Source organism: Folsomia candida, unplaced genomic scaffold, assembly GCF_002217175.1.
Source record: "Folsomia candida strain VU population unplaced genomic scaffold, ASM221717v1 Fcan01_Sc004, whole genome shotgun sequence".
NCBI classification, from domain to species: domain Eukaryota; kingdom Metazoa; phylum Arthropoda; class Collembola; order Entomobryomorpha; family Isotomidae; genus Folsomia; species Folsomia candida.
In genome coordinates this window covers 11,284,322-11,298,989 of record NW_019091196.1, presented here as the reverse complement: position 1 = coordinate 11,298,989, position 14,668 = coordinate 11,284,322, and the positions used below count along the sequence as shown (strand labels likewise).

General features: G+C 38.7%; 2 protein-coding genes across 4 annotated transcripts in view; one reads left to right on the top strand and one right to left on the bottom strand.

Moving 5' to 3' along the window:
* LOC110849152 (Down syndrome cell adhesion molecule-like protein Dscam2) overlaps nt 1-14,668 on the bottom strand; it is a 66,386-nt gene that overhangs the window by 26,012 nt on the left and 25,706 nt on the right. For 2 of the 3 annotated variants that reach the window (XM_035850906.1, XM_035850907.1), the window contains exons 12-22: nt 13,944-14,044; nt 13,834-13,877; nt 11,737-11,888; nt 11,406-11,516; nt 9,661-9,739; nt 7,250-7,326; nt 5,290-5,706; nt 1,499-1,573; nt 1,377-1,421; nt 323-430; nt 170-241 (exon numbers count right to left, since the gene is read on the bottom strand). In XM_035850906.1, coding sequence (XP_035706799.1) covers nt 170-241; nt 323-430; nt 1,377-1,421; nt 1,499-1,573; nt 5,290-5,706; nt 7,250-7,326; nt 9,661-9,739; nt 11,406-11,516; nt 11,737-11,888; nt 13,834-13,877; nt 13,944-14,044 — 1,281 coding nt within the window. Of the gene's footprint in view, nt 1-169; nt 242-322; nt 431-1,376; nt 1,422-1,498; nt 1,574-3,907; nt 4,232-5,289; nt 5,707-7,249; nt 7,327-9,660; nt 9,740-11,405; nt 11,517-11,736; nt 11,889-13,833; nt 13,878-13,943; nt 14,045-14,668 lie in introns of all 3 variants that reach the window. The other variant, XM_035850908.1, reaches the window with a different exon arrangement.
* LOC118435230 lies at nt 7,323-9,647 on the top strand. Its single transcript, XM_035850909.1, has 4 exons — nt 7,323-7,785; nt 7,866-8,193; nt 8,274-8,665; nt 8,794-9,647. The coding sequence occupies exons 2-4, from the start codon at nt 7,908-7,910 to the stop codon at nt 9,541-9,543; spliced, it is 1,428 nt and encodes a 475-aa protein (XP_035706802.1). The 5' UTR covers nt 7,323-7,785; nt 7,866-7,907; the 3' UTR covers nt 9,544-9,647.

Genomic DNA, 14,668 nt, shown 5'->3' with positions numbered 1-14,668 from the left:
CTAACAAGAAGAAATGTCGTATAAGATGAAACACGGTCAATTTGACTTTCACCATAACTTTGACCCATTTTCGGATCACGTAAGATTATTCATAACAAATTCACCAAATATAATTTGTATAAACGTTCATAAAACGAATACAGAGTGATTATTCAAAACTAACACTTACCATTTACAATCAGTCGAATTAATTTGCTCAATCCTGGTCCCACGCCGTTGTTCGCTTGGCAGGAGTAATACCCTGAAGAAAAATAGTTATGAGTATAAAAGGAATACGTAATCTTCCACCATGACGGCATAATCATAACGAGAATAATAATACCTTCATGGTCTTCTGTGACTCTGCTTATGATAAGGGACCCATTCTCAGCCGCGAGAACACCTGGGGTCCGATAACCCACTTCTCGAAACTCTTTCCTTTCTGGTCCACCTAACATAACAAAAATGTGCTGCATACATGTGCGTCCACCATTTTTTCTTGACCAACTTTCACTCTCTACAAATATTTAGTGCAAATAAACACCCAGCTGCGGTTTAACCCTGAATGTCAATCGGTAATGACTTATCTTAGTCATGAAGAAAAATTATCACTTTCACCACTCATCATTTTTATTCTCTACCGAACTTGGCTCTGTGTACTGTTATCTAAAAAGTTTAAATTGCTTTATCAAGTAATGTAGTAAAATGAAAAGTATTTTTGTTGTTTCTTCTTCCTCGAGTCACCGGGCGGCTTAAAAAATAGAGTGCCACGCCATAGCATTATTATTACGTGGTTGGAAGGTAAGATGAAACTGAACACCAAATTATCATAATCATTTGGGACCACGGAGAAAAAAGGCCAGGTAACTTTTTTGGTGAGATTGTGAACAAAAAACAGCGACTACTTACATTGGTTCAGGGCAATAGTCGTAAAAAATAAGACGACGTTCATTCATTCTTGTCCGCAGTGTTCTCCTGAGGAGAAAGTAGGCGGGGGGAAAAAGCAGTCAAGTGACAACTCTCCACTTTAACTTATCGTGTTGTTTCAAGAGAAAGAAGAAAACTTATTTCGAGTTTTTTACTGGCTTCATGAAATATCTGACACAATGTTGATCGCAGTCACTTGTTTAAAAGTATCTTTGATGGTGGAGGCACTGGTCGTGAAATTTGAGCCGAGGAGGAAAAGAGACAACATGAATTTATTTTATTTTATGGATATGTATCCAACCTGTTTTGATTTGTCTGTTCATTTTGTATAAATAAATATTTTATGAGCAGTTGGTAAACACTTGTGGGACCGTATTCATCCATTATTAATTAAATTTATGCATTTAGCACTATTTTTAGTGGGTGAAAGTCGGAAATATATTTAAAATATTTAAATAATAACAACTTACCAACAGCTTGCCTCCATTTAACCGTTGGTTTGGGGTAACCTTGCGCTGTAATTTATTTGATAGCATACATCGGTTAGTTGCAATTAGTCTGTTTTGCAGTAAATACATGAATGTATATGTACTTTGGCAATGGATTGCAACATGCGATCCAACAGATACCGATTGATCTCCCGGTTCCATCACCCATTTCGCAGGTACTGTATTGACGACAAGAAAGATAAAGTTATTACGTGATCCCTATATACAACAATTAAAGCTGATAAATACAGAAAAAATTGCAAAATACAATGTGAGCAAGCAAATGCGTGAAAAAGCGATAAAAATATAATATTTAGTAGTGATCTAAATAAGTAACTGGTGGCAGTCAATTTCATGCAGTGCATATAAAAATGTGTAAAATAGAAAGTTCAAATTTCATCCATAAACATAAATAAATCTTTTACAGTACATCATAAATGTATGGAGTTCTCAAAAACATATGTATACAATTTTTTTCACAAACTTAAAACTGGGCCTGCAAAGTCCGTCCCGTTTATTTCTACCCTTTTCTAGCTATCTGTCCTCCTGCTCCTCCTCAGTTTTCTTGAGGTTAACTATATAGATCTAAACTTTTGCCAATAAACAGTTCAGCATTCCCATCAGTAGTAAAGTCAACACCAGCCAACCAGGAAATCAAAACAAGAGGGCAGGAAAATTCTACACAACAGACAACACAATTCTCCATCCACACAATTCCACCGTGCACACGTTGAGAAATCACTTCCTTCACGTGTACAACACCACCACCACATCCTCCTCCATCGCCAAGGAACCAATTTCCACCTCCAGAATCGCCGAGTACACGTATGTAAGGAGAAGACGAAGGCGAAATGCCGCGTGGAGGAGGCAGGGATGGGAAATTGTGGAGAAAGCAAGTTACTTATTGTCCTCTAGGGAACTTTTCTTAACGATTGGCGATTACGATTGGTTGCTCGCTGGTGGTGAAAGAAGAAGAAGTTGCCTTGTTCGAGGTACCAGTTGGGCCTTTCTCTTTCTGGGGCATTGTTAGCAGGATCGGAATTTCCTCTCCTCCTCGCACTGCTCTCTTGCTTGCTTGATGTTCAATCTCGCTTAAGTCTCCGGGCCGTCACACACCATACACAAGTGTTATAAAAACTATCCCCGTTCTAATCTGGGCGAAATCTGATGAGCTTCATCTCCACAGAAGCAAGAGATTTTTGTGCAGTAAGCACACCACCAGAGCCACCAGGGTTGGAGAGATGTGGCGATGATAAAAGTCAGAGGTGGAGAAAGTACGAGTTGTGTGCTGTATTATTGATTTGAACAATTTTCACCCACTCAAACGACTCCGAGAGAACAACAATAGCGGACGGAGAGAAAACGAAACTGGGTTAGGAGAAAGTTTGTCGGACAAGATTCGAAAGTAGAGGAGGAGGTGATGATGAGTGCTTTAGTTGTGTAGGACAGGGAGGCTAATTAAATTTTGCGTCTATAGTACCTGGATGAGCAATTGAGGATTTGAAATAATTACGAAACCTCATTGGAAATTTCTACTTGGAATTTTCATTCATTAGTGAGTAATCCTATGGAGGTATACCTACGACCACTCAGCAAACACCCACCCGATCTTGTCTGCCTGGCCTTTCCTATTGAAAAAGGGAGCAATTCTTTACAACTATTCCAATAAAAGTCGCAATAGTTTCTTTTCCTCGTTAATTCTTTGTGATCAGAGTTATATACCTACGTTTCAAATTACTTGATAGAATTTTAGTACGAGCCACCCTAAAAAACAGGGGATTTGTGCAAAAACCATTAAAAGGTGACATTGAATGGTGAAATTTTTCCAAAATTGATAAAAATAAAAATAAACTAATCCAGTCAAGTTAGCAGTAAGCAGATAATTTTTTGTTATATTGAACTCCACAAGTAGCATCAATAAGCATTTTTGTGATTGCATGCTGTGCTGTGCAGCAGTGGTGGTGATATTATTTGATAAGTGTGCATGTGCAATTTTTGCTGGTGACATTTTTATGATTATACAATCTGGAAATTTACTCTTTTTTTGCAAATAAATTATTGATTATTCAGTCCAAGATTTTTTCATCACTTATTTATATACATCTAGCCCATGTACATTGACGTTGTTACATAAATATACAAATATTATTGGATTGTTTTTTTTATGTCCATGCATTAATTGAGACAGAATTGCAGAAAATCTATAAATATCGTGCAGTAAATGTGCATCTTACTGATTTACGCTGTCTAATTTTAAGTAATTAGGTAGTGCTGTAATTAGTGGAATATTCACGTTGTGCAGATAATTTACGTCGTAACTTGTGGAGTGAGATAAGCGTGAGAATATTTGTGATTTGTGCAAATTGGCAGCCAGAGGATGAAGGAATACTTATTTGTTCAGTATTTGGAGCTCATTTAACTATTCATTTTCCAGATAGAAATTTCAAAAAATTCTCCAAATACTGGGTTATCAAGGGTTATCTCAACAATTTGTCGTCTGACCGACCACCCACCGGTTACGATGAGCTGTGCCTCATGCCCCACTTTCCCCACGAGGTTCTCAACCACGCAGCTATAGTTTCCGCTGTGAAGCGCAGTAATATTAGGAATCGTGAGGATGGTTGAGAAGGTGGAAAAGTAGTTGACGTGAATCCCATGGTTTGTTCCCTTGGAGTTCGAATTGGTGCTGGTGCTGGGCAAGGGCTGCACCTCTTTCGAGTCCTTCAGCCAGGTCATGTTGATGGGCTCGTCTCCCGCAATGGTGGTGCACATGACCTGCGTTCTCATCCCTTCTTGCAACCCCTCGTCGAACACGAAGGGTGAGACGCGGGGGGGAACTGCCAATGAAGTGCACTTGCTTTTAAATTTTACTTAAATTTTACTTTTTTTCAAGGTTTCCTCGTTTTCAATTTTATCCAAAGACACGACTTTAAACCCTATTTCTCAAGTTACATATTCCAAATAATGATGATGTACATGGGCTGGAGATGTTTGAAAGTAAAATTTGTACCCCCAAATTGACTTCTTTTTAGCATGTGATCTTTTTGTGTCGTTAGTTAAACGGTGGAGGTGGTGATGAGATGATGATTATTATTATTTGGTAAGTGAAAGTGAGAGAGTGGTTGCTGAATTAGCATTGCGTGAGATTTGAGAGTGGGTGGGTGGGTGTAATATAAGAAATACATGCAAAAGTCCGATAAAACTACAAGCCGTTAAAAAACTGTAAAGAACTGCAAAAATTTTAAAGGACATTTGCATGCATTTGACAGTGTCATGTTCATGTATGGTAGACATGTAAGTTAATAATATTGTACGTATATAGATATACTTGACAATTAATTACAGAACAAAGAAAGCATGCCAGATATGTAAATATAAGAAATATATAAGAAATGCCGTACATATTATACGAGAACAAGTTGCTTTCAATTAACGACATGTATAGCACAAGAGTGGAAGTAATTTCACTAAAAACCGGAAAATTATTCTGGGTAAGCAACGACGAGCTAATTTCGACAAAAAACTTTCTCCTAGAGTAAAAAAGGAGTTTGTGATGAATGAAACTGACTATACTCTCGGCAAATTACGGAACAACTACAAATTTAATATGGCTAGAAGAGGAGGAACTGCAAATCTCGGAATAAAAAGTTAACGCTATTTTTTTATAACTCAACATACGAATGTATGTAAATATGTGGATCAAATTAATATTTTTTGATTAGGAAATCTATTTTATTTTGAGATTTCAGTCGAGAACAAGAGTGAATAAGGAAAGAGAATGAATGAGAGCATCAAGTAAAAAAACGGTTGCGACTGCTGAACAGAATAGTTGCGAATATTATTAAGATTACGATTATTAATTATGGCGATGACAGCTAGTGAATAGTAAAAATACCATTGACACGGAGAAAGGCGCTGTAAATTGCAGTCTCCGAATTCTCATGGTTCGAAACAAGACAACTATAGTTTCCAGAGTGGAATTCCTCGAGGGGAGAAATGCTCAGAATTGAGGAGAAATGATCAAGTTGGCGAATCGACACTTTGGCGTGTTCATGTTCATGCTGCCCACGGTTCGCCATTTTGTTGTGTGAGTTGTTGTTCGTATTGTGTGAATGAGGCTGGTGTCCAAAGTGTCCATGTTGTCCATGGTTGTTGGTGTTGGTGGGGATGTTGTTCGAGGACAAGGGCATGCCGTCTTTCACCCATGATATGTTTATCGGCTCATCCCCAGCAGTCGTGGTGCACATCACTTTCGTTCGCATCCCCTCTTGCAACCCCTCGTCGAATACGAAAGGTGAGATTCGTGCTCGAACTTTTTGTAAAAAACATTTTATAAAATAAAAGGAAAATTTTTACTGACTCATTTGCGAACCAGTTACTTGGTTTTATGTATGCTATTTAGGGCAGTATTTTTCGCTCAAATATGTACGTGTACCCAATAGAAGATTAATTTAGTTGCAATGATTTTTTACAGGCGTAGAGCCCAAACCTATTGTGTGTATCCAAAAGATGAACAGGTTCTGATCATGACATCCTAAACCTGTAATTTTTGTGATTTATTTCCCTTTATGAAGTACATTGTTTTAATATTTAAAGGATTCAAATTTTACAGATATTCGGAGACCCTGTCAAAGGAAGGTCGGCTCTTATGGTCAATTAAGCCAATTAAGTGCCAGTCCCATATTTATTTTTATTTTTTCTCAAACTTAGCACAACCAACTTCGAATATTTTCGCTAACGAGTTATTACTTTTAGGAAAGAGAAATTACTTTCACAGCAAAACATTTAATACCTGCCGTCCGCCTTGATATAAAGCCGTTGGGAAATTAAATTGCTGTATTTCAGCTCTAACTATTTATTAACTAGTAACAATCAAATTAGTCATGGCTCATTTGTAACTCGAAGTAAAGAAAATATGGAATGCTAGCTAGCTATTTATTTTGTGCAGTCATGCAATGGTGGGATGTTGCTTATTGGAAAATTATTGGCTCTTGTTTGTGTATCCTCCTGAGTAGGCAGAGTTCAACCAACTTGTAGAACAACCCACATCACAAAAGTAGTAAAGTAATCCATCAAGATACAACTTTTCGTGCGAGTTATTGGGTCAAGATAATCGAATTTGCGAACTGACACAAGAGAGAGAACTACCAATCTCGCACAAGTTGTTGTACTGAACCATCGATATATTTTGTATGAGGTAAGTATATCTTCTTATCGATACTTGTAATGTGTCATGTTTCCTGCCACCACATATGATATCACATATTTGTAGCTGTAAAAGTAGCAAGTAATAATATTACATTGTTGTGTTGGACAAAGAAACGATAAACTTTTTAAAACTGTAATGTTACATGGTGTCAAATATCATATTGTGAAAGTAGCGAAAGTGTAGAGAAAGTGGACAGTTTGGAAATTCCAAGTGGTTCAACCCGACAACAAAACGACAAGGTTCCCAGTTCAATCAAAATTCGAAGCTCAAAGTTTAACCCGACAAAAACATTTTGCTGTTTGATACATCAAGAAAGTCTGGAATCCCGAACTACTTACTTACTCGTACGTACGTAGTTCTTGGCAGAAAGGTATCAAGGGATATTATTTACTCGTCCAGCATTGATAAACTTGGACCAGGAAAGTTGTCACACATTTCGATAAGGTTGCTCAACCTCGTTACGATTTGAAATGGGAGTGAATAACACGACATCTTCTTCCGCCTTATGTTTCGAAATGGGTCAGTTTATCCCACCCCAAAATATATATATCTCACCGACCAGTAGAACATGGTATTATTTAAGATCTGCCGAATTATGTACATCCTGCTTTTCCCATCAAAAAATAAAGAAAAGAATAAGACTCACCCATCACACGGACATTGACAGATCTTTCAGAAGTTGAACCCTTATTTTCAGCCATGCACACAAAACTTCCTGCATCGCTGAAATAAATAAATAAATACTTATGTAACAATCTCATTTTATTATTTACCCGGGAATACTCTCTTCCGCAATAAATATTCCATCCCAAATTTAAAAGTTTGAAATGTCAGCCACACCCACTTCCAGCAGTAGTAAAAGGAAGGAGACTCCCATCAGCAGCAAGGGTAGTGCCAAGAAGAAGAAGGGAGAAAAAAGTGAGACTGAAGGGACGGAGAAAAAGTTTCGATATTTAGTGCCGGATAGTGATGATAACAGCGGCGGAGAAGAGGAGAAGGAAGGTCAAGTTAGACCAGAGTGGAAGATAGTTCCTGCGCCACGGGATCCACCCACCCGACCCAACTCTAAATATGTACAGACTCGGAAAGAGATTCAGGTTCGAGCGGATAAGCCCACCCCTCCTTGGTGGAAAATGGCTAAAGTTTTAAAAACTGAAAAAAAGCAGTCCACTCAGCCGAAAGGTTATAATGCATACAAATATTGTGCAAAATGTGATGAATTACTATGCAACATATTAACCATCATATATTATATTATGCAGATCAGTCTGACAATAAGTTGAGGGCTTTCTTCTTCAAATTAAATGAGGAACTCAAGAAAAAGGATGAGGAGGAGGAGAAAGTGGATGAAATGGAGGTCGAGGAGGTTCTTTCCGGTCAGTCTGACAATATCTGGAGCCACCCCCGAAACAATCAAAATTAAGAACAGTGAGTGGACTGATGACATGCGGAAGAGGGTGGTGGGATACCTGGAGAAAGTTGGGATGGATGGGTTGCCAGTGCCCGAAACCAATTATAATGTGGCGTATAAATCTGGCTTGCTCATGATAATTAGCAAAACTACTACCATCCCGGTATGCTATCAATTAGGTAATTAAGCCACTTAGTTAAGGACACTTTGCATAGCCCGAGCAAGAATATAATTATACTGACTTTAATATTTTGCATAGGATGTTTCAGTACTCATGGCGCAAGGGTGACGAAATTCCCAAAATGTCTGAAGCACAAGGGGGAGAAGACTGGATTTGTAGTGGGCGAATTTACGGACGGAGAAAATAATCGACACAACGTTATCTTCCACGTGATCACCTCATTTACTTTCGACGAGGATGACGAAGAAGAAGTAAAGGAGAGCAATGCTACAACAAGTTTGAAAAAAGTGATTGCTTACTCAGGTGCAAAATCCACTAGTGAGAACGGCTGGCAGACCTACTGTCAAGAACGGATTCTGAAGGGAAAGCCCAAACCGGAAGCTGTCGAAATAGAGGGAACACGGACGAATCGACGACGACGATATTTTGATGAGGAAGATGATGCCATGAAAATATATTGTTCTCGACAGGTAATGAATAATGTTACAATATAACTATGTACATTTGGAAGTATAAAGCAGAATTGAGTGATAAGAGTAAGAGTATAAGTCATAAGAGTGATAATATAACTAATAATGAATGAAATGATTTATTTTAGACTGTGACGCTTTTGAAGATGCTACTCTGGCCTAACACCACCACTAAGATAATATGCATCAATGAGATGATTAACTTTCCAAATGGGGCCTACAAGGAATTTAAGGAGGAGATGGATTTGTGGAAGATGGAGCTGCGAGTTTACGATACTCTGAAAATGGAAGATGCCAACAAGATGATTTCTCCCGTTCCATATCTCAAGGTGGCGAAATCTGGGGACACCATCGGGTCAATGTTGAAGAGTGAGAAGAAGAAGAAGGGAGGTGACGAGGAGGATGATAAAATGAAGACGGAGGAGAAAGTTGCCGTGTTGTACTGGGTCTCGAATCCGTATATTCTGTATGCTGGACAGGCCATCAGTGTATCCGTTCACAGTAACCCCAGCACGAGTGACCCACTGATTTGTTACAAGCAACAAATGGGTGGTGACCCAACCTACAAAATAATTCCCATCGGAACAGTGAAGGATGATGATAAGCACAAATGGGAGGCTCATCATCAGATTGCAGCATTCTTCGCGTCAGTTCTCAAGATGCAGAATTGCATCAACCCGGATGACTACACCCTCCTGCCCCAAAACTCGACTACTTATCCATACGGCATTAATAAGCAGACCAGCTCGAAGCACTTTGATAAGAAGTCACTGGGAATCATCAACGAGCTTATGAAAAAGTATTTTTGTATTGATGTGTATTTGGGGGCGAAGGCTTTGGTCGAAAGTGGGGAGAGTGAATTGTTCTTGTTTAATTAATGATTGATGTTTATTTGGGTGCTGAAGTTAAAGTTTGAATTCTATGCATTAATTTATTATTTTAGGTGGTTTCTATAAATAAACTAAGCTGCTGTTTCATACAATCACATGACTTACGAACGTTCCATCTTCTCTATGGTTAGGGTGCCATTGGAGGACACACTCTGCCGGTCATTCAGCGGAATTTTCTCCCCGTCTGGAAAAAAAACGGAGGAAAGTTGAAATTATGAAATGGGATTTAGGATTAGTTTTGAGAAGTGAAAGAAGATGCTGCTTTCACTCGGGATGGGTGCACGCATCGTCGATTCGCTTACATCATCACGATCATACACGTATCACTTGTCAAGGCAGGAACTAAATCTGACATTACGAGAGAGAAAGATGGAGTGGGAATAACGCAAAAGTTGGTTTTTGATTATGTATCTTTCTCCTCAGACATGATTTACCGGACAGCTGGAAAATAGACCAAATCACATGTCGATTTCACCCCTATTACACGAATGTCACATGTAAGGTTATCAACTAGTGGCCAGGCCATATATAATTTACACAAAAGTTTCATTACAAAGTTCGTCGTGTGGTTATACACATTGTCAAATCCAGTAGGATGGTGGTTATCAACCAACTAACTTTTAGTTCAAAACTGTACAGGAGAAGAATAAGAAGAAAAGAAAACTCTACGACGAGTTTTCGTCCTTCTCGATGAAATGCAGTCGTACTATATTATGAAAAGCCTGAGGAAGGGTAAATAATCCCAGGAGAATTATAGAAACTGCAGGAAACATGACGTTGCTTGACTTTCTCCCAGTTTTCGGAGAAATGTGACATTTTCTAGGAATTGTATGTACACACAACAAAAATAAAATACCCACCCGTGTCGTCGTCTCAACCTATTCCACAGTAAAGCAGTATCTACCAGACATACATAACTATGAACCACATTGAATCTCATCACCTTCTTCCACCAGATCCCGGCTCAGTTTTAAAGTGCACAAACTACAAATTCCGCACTAGTAGCGGTGTCACATTAAGGAAGAATCTTGCAACTACCAGCTCCACTTTCTCTCTTATCATCAGATACGCACCTCTTCTCTTGATTCTATCAGAGAGTGATGGAAGACGGGGCTTTAGCTGAATTTGATTCTTTACCCAATCCCGACATTAACGAGAGGAAAGGGGCATCAATATTGCCGGCTTGTTTGACTTTCCACTACACAACGGTCTACAAATCGCGTTTGCTTTTCAGAGTTCGGCATACAAAACGAGCGAGGCCAGAACATTCCCAATTGTCATTTCCCCTCTGATTTATTTGTATTTGTTTTACGTAACGCTTCCCCAATTTGTAATACAATTTCTCCTTCTATATATCCAAGTAATTCATCAATGGTGAAATTTCCGCGGATTTGTTCATCCTAAAAACCACACTGATTTTTTCGCACCACTCCGATTCCGGTGGTGCTTTCACGTAACGAGGGATGAGAATGGGCCAAGAGATTAACCGGATCCCGGATGAAGTGCCAACGCACAACGAAAAGCAAAGTCGAAGAAGAGTAGAAAGCCAAAACTTAATCTGGCCACGATCGGATGATCAAACAGGATTCGAACTGATCAAGGCACAGGAAAAGGAAGCTGCTGGCTGCTGTTGGTCTATGCCCAGTTTCATTACGGGCCACTTTCTCCAACGCGGCACAATTCCACGCTACACGAGTAATTCTCAACGCCGCCCACTACCACCATTTGATTGCTGCATCTTACTTACATCATTTGAAATTAGGACACGTATGTAAGTAGCACGAATCCATCTCCCTCCCTCCCCCAACATTCAAATGGTTTTGACATCTACTTAGCAAAGATGCACTTACTGTACTGCCAGGTAATCGCCTCTACTGGATATCCGCCCACGGGACACTTAATTTGAAGTCTTTGACCCGCCGTGGCTAATATGTCGGGCATCGGTCGGACGTGAGGGGGTCCTGTAAGACGAGAAAAAGATTGACAGTTATTATCTCATTTCTTTCTTGTCAACTAGATAACCGATTCCCAAATTCGTGTCGTTTATAAACACAAAAGTTAAAAGCGAGAGGGAAAAATACACACAAAATAACCCGTCTAATCTGAAAGGGTAAAGATTGCCTAAACTGAGGAGTGAGGAAAAGGGAAGAAAAATGTTACCCTCGTAGATATCTAGCTCACCATAAATATTCAGTCGTGCAGTGTGGCTTGCTTTGCCAGCAGTGTTGGTAAACGTACAAGTAAATTCGCCTCCATCCTCCACCCGGACCGACGTAATGTTGACATGAGAAATGACGTCTCCATACACGTTGGCGAATTGTCCTATCAGGAATCTATTCAGGGAAAAAAATTCATCGTTTACATACAACAACGTCGTCTCAGATCACAAGAAATTATGCGGCACACAGCCCCACGAAAAATTACGATGTATTCTTCGTTACAAAAAAACAACCACCAATTTCTCAATGGCTTTGCATTTCCTCCTTGTTTTTTTCACTTTGAGCGAACAACAGACAACTCATTGACACACATGTCTTGTTCTTGTTCTTTTTTTCTCAATTTCATACCTAAACTGGTCCCCTTTTTCTACTTACTTCTGTAACTGGCATGACAAGGCGTAATTTGTCTGTGTGGAAAACCACCATGCCTTCCTTTTGTATGTACCATATCGTCGTATTTGAACTGACAACAAAGAGGAATTTAGTTTAGTTACGGCAAACTGGATGCATGGATGGAATAGCTTTCCATGCACCACCACAAAATGGGTGGCCCGACCAATGTGCAAAGACAAATGTGCAAACGACAAATGTGCAAAGACATTTGTGCAAACGATAAATGTGCAACCTGACAAATGTGCAGCCCGATAAATGTGCAAACGATAAATGTGCAACCGATAAATATGCAGGAATTTTTCCAACAAATGGTGCAATATATCTTGATATAATTTAAACATAAAATCAAATTACATCTCCTCAAAAACTAAAATTTGAAACATTAATTTTGTGGTGGCATCCCGTATGATGTCTGTTGAAGCTGTAGATCTTATATTGAGCAGTATTAATTTATTGTTAACTTAATATTTTACTAAATTATATTTTTATGGTGCATAAATTTCCTGGTACATACATCTTCGTGAATTCGTGAATTTTAGTCTATCGTATAGGCTGGAATTATGTACATATAAAAATTCTAAATTTCAATGAAATAATTCGGGATTTACTTATTTGCTGTTATTTTAAATTCTGTCCCCGCGGGGTGTCCCTAACTAAAGTTTAATTGTCACTAGCTAAATTTAGCATTACAGTGATTCGGCACGGGAATTTTATTATAAAATTGACAGGGGTCAACCCCGTTATAATGATGATTAGTAATATTTAATAAGTATAAAATCTGCATTATAAGATCTCCAGCTTCATAAGCTTCACCACAAAATTAATGTTTCAGAATTCTTAGTTTTCTGATAAGATGTAATTTGATTTGAAGTGTAAATTATATCAAGATATATTGCACTATTTGTTGGAAAAATTCCTGCACATCTATCGGTTGCACATTTATCGTTTGCACATTTATCGTTTGCACATTTATCGGGCTGCACATTTGTCAGGTTGCACATTTATCGTTTGCACAAATGTCTTTGCACATTAGTCGTTTGCACATTTGTCTTTGCACATTTGTCACCCCATCCACAAAATGTGCTCGTGCCATGAAAAATACAAATGGCCCAACTTTAATCAAGTCAACTGAACAATGACAATTTAGTTGCTCAGTCTCAGCCAGCCGAGTGAGTGAGTGAATGGAATTGGAAGAAAATCTACATCCAAAATCTAGTGGTGAACTAAACTAACTTTCTCCCAACCAACCAACTATTTCCGCTCCTCCGTTGTTTGTAAAATCAAATGAAAGTGAAATACAAGCAGGTTTTGTTGGTTGGTTGGTGGGAGAGGAATTTGTAGTCTTGTTCATATGTATGCACTTGTTTTATTTTGTCACAAAAAGGGTTCCATCGGTATCTAAAATTTTGCTAGAACAATTCTCTGTTCATTCATAAAATTCAGATATCATCAGTGACATGAAATAGGAAAGCTAAAATATGACCGGGTGTATAGATAATGCGGCAAAAAGTAACAAGTTTATTGGTAAAATCTTGTCTCTGCATACACGAGAAAAACAAGACATTTTTATGAAACCCATTGTAGTTGCATTGTGTCCGTAAAAAAGTGCAGAGACGGATTATTGATGGGTTTAGTATTCTAATAAAATGGGTGCATATGTACATACCGATCGCTTTGTGGGAGAGGAAATCCATCCAGCAGCCAGGAAACCTAGAATGGTTAGAATAAAATAAAACATCAAAGTCAACATGGTTTCTTGTCATTAATTTTCCATACTTTCGGTGTCGGATTTCCTGTTGAACTACACTTCAACGAAATGGCTGGTCCCGGCTGGAGCGTCTGCTCGATAAATCTGTAGATAAATTGAGGGTAGGCGTCTGCAAGGAGAGAATAAATTGTGATTATTTTACACTAATTCTCAGAGTTCTATTTTTAACACGTGCACATAAATCTTAAAGAATGACATGACCATTTTAATTCGAGCAAGAAGGAATTTCTCATATTTCTAGATCGGAAAGTATGTGTGATCAGGCGAAATTGGCAATAACGGTGAAAGTCCTTTGAGAATTGGTCGAGCAAACCGAAACTAGAACAAGTCCAGGTAGAATAGAGCAAAATGACGGGCCCAATCTATCCCCTGGAATCGACCCAGTCAACCACGAAGCAAAATACTAGCAAGATTATTGTACTTTATTATTAAGCTTGTGCGATTTTTGTCGGGAATTTTCCAGGTGTATAATAATAATTGGTCGAGCAGGGCCAGAATTTCCCATTAGTTCTAAGCATCCCACCGCACTAATTGGAACCTTCCTGAGATCACAAAGGTCGCGGAAATTGGAGGAATCGAGTGCCGCTCTCCAAATGTGTTTAGTCATCCCTTTTTTCTTCTTGTATTTTTTTGGTAAAGTCGCGATATCGGTAGAATTAACGCTGGACGAACACAGATAAAGCAAGCAGCATCCGAAGAAAATGTAATTCTGATCCAGTTAATTTGATCAGGG

Bases quoted from the DNA above. Each gene is read 5' to 3' on its own strand.
- LOC118435230 (XM_035850909.1), top strand. From the start codon at position 7,908: ATGAGGAACTCAAGAAAAAGGATGAGGAGGAGGAGAAAGTGGATGAAA. The intron at 8,194-8,273 runs GTAATTAAGCCA...TATTTTGCATAG, and splicing joins CCCGGTATGCTATCAATTAG to GATGTTTCAGTACTCATGGC. The intron at 8,666-8,793 runs GTAATGAATAAT...GATTTATTTTAG, and splicing joins AAATATATTGTTCTCGACAG to ACTGTGACGCTTTTGAAGAT.